General features: G+C 48.6%; 1 protein-coding gene across 1 annotated transcript; it reads right to left on the reverse strand.

Annotated features, from left to right (window-relative positions):
- Window positions 1-7,507: 7,507 nt before the first annotated feature.
- On the reverse strand, window positions 7,508-8,235 carry tmem158 (transmembrane protein 158). The gene has a single exon (XM_078229311.1). The coding sequence runs from the start codon at window positions 8,189-8,191 to the stop codon at window positions 7,508-7,510; it is 684 nt and encodes a 227-aa protein (XP_078085437.1). The 5' UTR covers window positions 8,192-8,235.
- Window positions 8,236-8,460: the final 225 nt, after the last annotated feature.

The following is an 8,460-nucleotide window of genomic DNA, read 5'->3' on the forward strand; positions in this document are numbered from 1 at the left end:
TGCCGGCCTCCTGATCGCTTGCCAACCCTGCATCGCCCCCCCGATTCCCCACCTCCACAGTCCCAAACCTCCCCCCCCCACACCAGCAGAATGACACCCCCCAGCCCGCTCCGATCACTGGCTCCCTCCTTCACCCATCGATCTTATCTGTAGAGTGGCAGCGGGAACTCCCAACCCCAACGATTGTCCCCGCCCCCATAGGCTCATTGGCATTGCCCCATGCCCATTGGAAATCCCGATACTGGGAGAGGCTATCGGGGCAGGAACGCATGCACGAATCCCACGAATCGGCCGACGCAAGAATCTCCCGGCCCACTGCTCTAAAAATATTAGTGGAGAGGGACGGGAGAATCGCCCCCAACGTCTGTTGACAGAGTGTCTGACCCAGGCCCTCTCCTCCACTCGATCCCCATAACCCCACACATTTGATCTGGCTAATCCATGTCCAGACACAGGGAGAACATGCAAACTCTACACAGTCACCCGAGGCCGGGTCCTTGGCGCTGTGAGGCAGCAGTGCTAACTACTGTGCCACCAGTTATAACATCAACTGGGATTGTGAGGTGACAGTCATTGTACTGCAAAGTGTATTTATGGTGAAATATCCTGGTCACTTTTGCTGAAACCAATTTATTTTTCTCATGAACAATCATTCCACAATCTTCCTCTCACACACCCGCACTCTCACTTCCACTGTTAAGTGTAAAATTCCCAACTTCCTTCCCCGAAACCAATCCATTAACAGGGCAGATTTCCTCTATCCTTAAAATTTCCTTTGTTAATGAAGTCTCCATCTCTGCAACACTATGTTTAATCCATACCTTTCACTGAATCAGAGAAAATTACAGTAACAAGAGGCCGGTGGTACCAGTTCTTTGAACGAGCTGTTGTGTCTAGTCCCACATCCCTACTCTTTACCCATAACCCTGTGTAATAACTCAGGAAGCCTGACTGGAAAGGAACAGTATTTAAGTGAAGTCACTATTCCGTGGCGTACATACATAAATTCAAACCAGGACAATAGATCTACAGGCCCTTCCCGGTGTCTGCCTTATAAAGAGCTCAGGTGATGAGTTCCACCTGGGCAGGCCATTGCCTGTTACCAAGGGAACTCATATTCAATGAGCCCCACTGGGAGATCACTTAGAGATTCCCCATGGAACTCACAGGGGTTATAACACCCTGTAAACTCCTCATTCTCAAGCCCCTGTCCAACTCCCATTTAAAACGATTCATGGGCTCAGCTTCCAGCTTCTTCTCCGATCGAGCATTCCAGATTCCCACAACTCTGAGTGAATTCTCCTCATTGCCCCCCCTGCTAATTGACCTGCTCATTAGGGGCACAATGCCTCTCTACCTATACCATCAAAATGGGGCTCAGTTGGTGAGGTCCAAAGATGTGCGGGTTAGGTTGATTGGCCAGGTTAGAAATTGCCCCTTAGAGTCCTCAGATGCGTAGGTTAGAGGGATTAGCGGGTAAACTATGTGGGGGTAGGGCCTGGGTGGGATTGTGATCGGTGCAGACTCGATGGGCCGAATGGCCTCCTTCTGCACTGTAGGGATTCTATTCTATAAACACGGATCAGATTAATGCCAACAGCGCAGGGTTCAATTCCCGTTCCAGCTAAGGTAATAGTCATACAGCATGGAAACAGGCCCTTCGGCCCAACATGTCCATGCTGCCCTTTTTTTTACCACTAAGGTGGCACGGTAGCACAGTGATTAGCACTGCCGCTTCACAGCTCCAGGGACCTGGGTTCGATTCCCGGCTTGGGTCACTGTCTGTGTGGAGTTTGCACATTCTCCCCGTGTCTGCGTGGGTTTCCTCCGGGTGCACCGGTTTCCTCCCACAGTCCAAAGATGTGCGGGTTAGGTTGATTGGCCATGCTAAAAATTGCCCTTAGTGTCCTGGGATGCATAGGTTAGAGGGATTAGTGGGTAAATATGTAGGGATATGGGGGTAGGGCCTGGGTGGGATTGTGGTCGGTGTAGACTCAATGGGTCGAATGGCCTCTTTCTGCACTGTAGGGTTTCTATGATTCTTCTATGATTCTAAGCTAGTCCCAATTTGGCCCATATCCCTCTATATCTTACCCATGTAACTCTGCAAATGCTTTTTAAAAGACAAAATTGTACTCACCTCTACTACTGCCTCTGGCAGCTTGTTCCAGACACTCACTGCTCTCTGTGTGAAAAAATTGCCGCTCTGGGTCCTTTTGTACCTCTCCCCTCATTTTAAACCAATGCCCTCTAGTTTTAGACTCCCCGACCTTTGGGAAAAGATGTTGGCTATCTACCCTATCTATGCCCCTCATTATTTTATAGACCTCTATAAGATCACCCCTCAGCCTTCTACGCTCCAGGGAAAAAAGTCCCAGTCTATCCAACCTCTCCCTATAACTCAAAGCCCAGGGTCTGTCTTCTCCTCAGTTAAACAAGGTCCTGGAAGTTTGTTGGTTGGTGAACATGCCAAAGATCTGCTTCCAGTCAGAGACCTGAGGAAGATGTCCTACACTAACCAATCCTCTCATCATGTTGAAACACACCTCTTAACAACCTCTATTTCACACAGAACAGCCTGAGCTTCTCCAACCAGTATGCAGTGAGTCGCTGCCTCTGAGCCACAAGCTCCGGGTTCCAATCCCACTTCAGGACCCAATGACCAAGGAAGATGTGCTCATTGTATATCAGGTTAGTATCCTTCCGACACATGCCCATGGCAGGCGGTAAGAGTAAGAGGGCAGAGGTAACCATGGACTTCAATATGTTGGTTCATGGTTATGCTTGACAACGTAGTTTATTTATTAGTGTAACAAGTAGGCGTACATTAACACTGCAATGAAGTTACTGTGAAAATCCCCAAGTTGCCACACTCCGGCGCCTGTTCGGGTACACTGAGGGAGAATTTAGCATGGCCAGTGCACCCTAACTTCCACGTCTTTCGGACTGTGGGTGGAAATCGGAGCATCCGGAGGAAACCCACGCAGACACGGGGAGAACGTGCAAACTCCACACAGGCAGCGACCCGAGCCGGGAATCGAACCCGGGTCTTTAACATTATCGGCCTTTTTAAATCTGGAACCGAGTCCGGGGGATCTCTGTCCAGCAGCATTGACGTCAGCAGCCAATCAGACTGAAGTGTCCTTTGTAGCATTAGGGAGAAATTTGACATTCCACAAATGTGAAATTAACTTTTTAGGGCCAGGGAGGGCGGTCAGCAGTTATTGGGACGATTAACAGCCCATTAAAAACTAACATTCAGCCAAGATTGTCTGTCTTTCATGGGAATCTGGGCATCGCTGGCTAGACCAGCATTTATTGCCAATCCCCAGTTGTCCTTGAGAAGGTGATGGTAAACTGTCGTCTTGAACCACTGCAGTCCATGTGGTGAAGGTACACCCACAGTGCTGTCAGGGAGGGACTTCCAAGATTTTGACCCAGTGAAGAAACAGTGATATATTTCCAAATCAGGATGATGAGTGGCTTGGAAGGGATCCTCCAGGTAGTGGTGTTCCCATGTGCCTGCTGCTCTTGTCTTTCTAGATGGGAGCAGTCACAGGTTTGGAAGGTGCTGTCTAAGGAACATTGGTGAGCTGCTGCAGTGCATCTTGTGGATGGTACACACTGCTGCCACTGTGCGATGGTGATGGAGGGAGTAATGTTTACGGGTGAATGGAATGTCAATCAAGCGGACTACTTTGTCCTGGATGGTGTCGAGCTTCTTGAGTGTTGTTGGAGCTGCACTCATAGAAACCCTACAGTACAGAAAGAGGCCATTCGGCCCATCGAGTCTGCACCGACCACAATCCCACCCAGGCCCTACCCCCATATCCCTACATATTTTTCCTGCTAATCCCTCTAATCTATGCATCCCAGGACACTAAGGGGCAATTTTTTAGCATGGCCAATCAACCTAACCCGCACATCTTTGGACTAACCCACTCATCCAGACAGGTGGAGAGTATTCCATCACTCTCCTGATTTGTGCCTTGCAGATGTGGACAGGCTTTGGAAAGTCAGGAGGTGAGTTACTGTCCACAGAATTCCAGCCTCGGATCTGTTCTTATGGAATCATAGAATCCCTACCATACAGAAGGAGGCCATTTGGCCCATTGAGCCTGCACCAACAACAACCCCACATGGCCAATCCACTTAATCTGTACACCTTTGGACAGTGGGAGGAAACCAGAGCACCTAGAGGAAACCCACGCAAACACGGGGAGAACGTGCAAACTCCCCACAGTCACCGAAGGCTGGAATTGAACCTGTGTCCCTGAAACTGTGGGGCAGTAGTGCTAACCACTGTGCCACCCTCAAAAACAATGGCACCCAACATTGGACTCAAATCCACAATCCTGAGATTAAGGGTCCCATGTTCTATCGACTGAGCTAGCTGGACAATATATGGCTGGTCCAGTTCAGTTTCTGGTCAATGGTAACTCCCAGGAGTTGGACTCTTCAAGTGAGTCCAACAGCTCGACATTGGAAGTTTCCATCTATTCGATTGATTTCTACTGATTGCCCTCGATGAGGGACCTCAGCACTGCACCCTAAGGAGAAACATAGAATCTCTGACAGTAACTTCTGGATTTCTGCATTATACCGTGCATGTGTGGACTCCCAAGTCAAGGATCTTTGAAACAATTAACTCTGCTTCTCTCTCCACAGATGCTCGCAAACCTGTTGAATGTTTCCAAAATTTTCTGTTTTCAATTCATATTTCCAGCACCTACCCAGTATTTGGCTTCAGCAGAATGCAAATACAGGCTCTCGCTCTTCGTATCTCACTGGGAATTTTAATCATGTGAAGGTCCTTTCAAATACAAAGGAATTCCACCAGCTAAAGCAAATTTACACCCAGCGCGAGTCATCCCTCACGCAGTTGGGCAGCTTTTTGTGACAGGCTGTTAGGGTTAACTGTCTCTGGATGGTCTCCACCAATGCTGCTGGGCAGATCCTTCACACGGGACAACCAGAGAGCAATCATACTCACTTGAGAGTGGGTTCCTAAGCACCAGTCACCCTACGGATACTGTAACTTCTCTGTATAACTCCAAACAATGAGTCTTAAGGGTCAAAGCTAAGCCTGACCCCAGCCTCCTTTCTAAGTCAAGGATGAGAACACTGGTTTAATTCAACACCCCTCAACCTCCTCCACCCATCCACCATCCCACATTGCCTCACCTAGTCCCACTCCTTGCGTAAGTCCGGGATGCATAGACCAACTCATTGAATGATACAGCAAAGAGCAAAGCCATTCTACCCGTCATTACTCTGCCAGCACTTTGACTATCCACCTCATCCCACTCCTCTGCCCTTTCCCCATAGTCGATGCTATAGTTAAGAAAGCCACCAATTCCTCTACTTTCTCAAAATGCTAAGGAAATTTGGCATGTCCGCTACGACTCTCATCAATTTTTAAAGATGCACCATAGAAAGCATTCTTTCCAGATGTATCACAGCTTGGTATGGCTCCTGCTCTGTCCAAGACCGTAAGAAACTACAAAGGGTTGTGAACGTAGCCCAATCCATCACACCCATCCATTGCTTCTGTCTACACTTCCAACTGCCTCGGAAAAGCAGCCAGCATAATCAAGGATCCCACGCACCCTGGGCATACTCTCTTCCACCTTCTTCTGTCAGGAAAAAGACACAAAAGTCTGAGGTTACGTACCAACTGACTCAAGAACAGCTTCTTCCCTGTGGGTGTCAGACTTTTGAATGGACCTACCTCGCATTAAGTTGATCTTTCTCTACACCCTAGCTATGATGTAACACTACATTCTGCACCCTTTCCTTCTCTATGAACGCTATGCTTTGTCTGTAAGGAACAATATTTTTCACTGTATTCCAATACATGTGACAATAATAAATCAAATCAACTCTATCCACCTTCAAGTATGTATCCAATATCTTGTTGAAAGCTATGGTTGAATCTGTTTTCACTGTCCTCACAGGCAACACGTTTCAGACCATAATCACTAGCTGAGTAAAAACAACTCCTCATCTCGCTTTTCTTTTATTTATTAGTTTCACAAACAGGCTTACATTAACACTGCAATGAAGTTACAGTGAAAATCCCCTAGTCGCCACACTCCGTCGACTGTTCGGCTACACTGAGAGAGAATTTAGCACGGCCAATGCACCTAACCAGCATGTCTTTCAGACTGTGGGAGGAAACCAGAGGAAACTCACGCAGACACGGGGAGAAGGTGCAAACTCCACACAGACAGTGACCCAAGCCGGGAATCGAACCCGGGTTTCTGGTGCTGTGAGGCAGCAGTGCTAACCACTTGTGCCACTACCGTGCAGTCTTGCAGCTGCCCTGCTGAGATCTGCCAACTCATTGCAATACAGAGCCCAGGGCTGAATTCTGGACGTTTTATGGTTTCATACTTATGCTGGGTTGCAGGAGGGAGGCCCCCAGGCAAGGAAAGAAAAACTGGGGAAATTCATCAACCTCCACAAATTCACTAAAGACAAATAAAACACACTTGTGACAGCACAAAGACTCACTTGTTCAGATAACAAACAGCAGGAAATGAGAGAGGGCAATAATTCACGCAGTGCTGTGTTTTAAAATACTTTATCAAAAAAAATGCAGAATATCATACATTTAAATGTAATTTATACAAACTTCAAAAGCCCCGCCCAAATTAGCTCAATTTCCAACTTTCAGTGGAACTCTTTCCAGGATTAAATTGGGAGAGCGACTCTTAAACCATTTGTTCAAATTAAAAGAGATAAATGTTTGTATTTATTTTTTTTTAAAACTTGATTTTGTTTTCCAACCACAAATTAATTGAAAGCTTTCAGAATAAAATTCACAGTCTGCCGAAACTCTTCCATTGTGGCAATGGTACCTTAACCTGGTCTTACTAGAATCAAACCACTTTGATACAGTAATCATGCTATTGTGGCAATCGCCCAGTGATGGAAATGTTGGCGCAAGGAAATGATAAATTGTGAAGGACAGACAATTATTCTATTCATCTGTGGAGAGTGGAAAGGAAACACAAAGGGAGGAAAATAACATCATCAGCATCATGCTGTGATGTATCCCACTCCTCTGCCCACACCAAAGAGAAGCCAAGGGATAGAACCCAACATCACGTGAATAATTCATTTATTACCTGTATTCTCCAGAAAATAAACATGTTCTCCGCACAGTCCATTCTCCCCAATGACCCCAGCACCCCCCAGTCACACAGAAGTCAAGCTTGCAAATCTAACTGCGACTCCAAGAAACACAAGGCAAGACTGCTACCTGTCTAGGAGCAAAGGTTGGGTGCAGGAAACCTTCGACTAGATCCTTCACTTTGACCGAACAGCTGTCCTTTCGAGTCCAGTGTCGCAGGTGGTTGCCAACATGGCCAAGGTTTCTGGAGCTGGGGGAGGCTTTGCAGGTTGGCGTTGGGTGACCCTCTCCCCCGCTTCGATCCCCAAGGTGGAGCACCCACCCACACCTCCCCAGCCAGTACCCTCTCACCCTCCACTCCCAGTACCTTCAGCCTCTCCTCTGCTCCATGCCATTGGGTAGGAAGCCCGCTATGATGGGCACCGGCCAGATGAGTGCGGCCACGCTCCAGATGATGATAACAATGGTCATGAAGCAGGCCACCAGGGTGGACTCGATGGGCTTGCGGTTGAGCCTCCAGCCCTTGTCCCACCTCAGCTCCTCCAGGTTGAAGTCCAGGCAGCAGAAGTTGACCCGCTGGCCCTGCGGGGGTGGTGTCCTCCTCTTGCCCCTCTGGCTGAACCGCCTGCGCTGGGGGGCAGCCCCACAGCCCACACACAGCTTGAACTCCTGCTGGCCGCCACCCACCCCCACATGGTCAATGGTCACAGGGGGAAAGACCCTGGTGAAAGCCGCCGAGAAGAAGGACCTGGCGTTACTGTTGGTGGTGAAGAGCAAGACATCGCAGTTAAAGCCCAGGGAGCGTTCCCAGCGAGCCAGCAGCGAGGTGGCCACCAGCCTCAGCACCGTGATGTTGCAGCGGTTAGAGGGGGCTGCGAGACCCCCAGCTTCAGCCCCGGCAGCCGGCGAGCCAGCATCCAGGTCCAGGGGGGCCACCAGGGAGAAGTTGAGAGAAGTGCTGTTGGGCTGAAAGTAGAAGTCCTCCCCACTCCAGGCACGAAAGGGAGGGAGGCTGGCGAGCAGGAACAGAGTCAGGAGTTGGCTAGTTAGCATGGCACCCTCGCTGGGCACTGCATGATAGCAGGAATGAACAAATAACACACTAGCAAACAGGAGATCCCCTTCTCTCTCCGTGTGTGCAGTGCTGCACATGAACTCCAGCGGCTGCAATAACTACACCAACCTTCTCCTTTTATTCATTTAACCCTCACCGAGCTCCTCTTAAAGCAGGGATTGAAACAAAAAATGCATTTTTTTAAATCTCCAAATTGTCATTGCTGCAAAACGCATTTCTTCCCCCAATTTCCCTTTTTTTTAGTGGG

Source organism: Mustelus asterias, chromosome 2 (assembly GCF_964213995.1).
Source record: "Mustelus asterias chromosome 2, sMusAst1.hap1.1, whole genome shotgun sequence".
NCBI classification, from domain to species: Eukaryota; Metazoa; Chordata; class Chondrichthyes; order Carcharhiniformes; family Triakidae; genus Mustelus; species Mustelus asterias.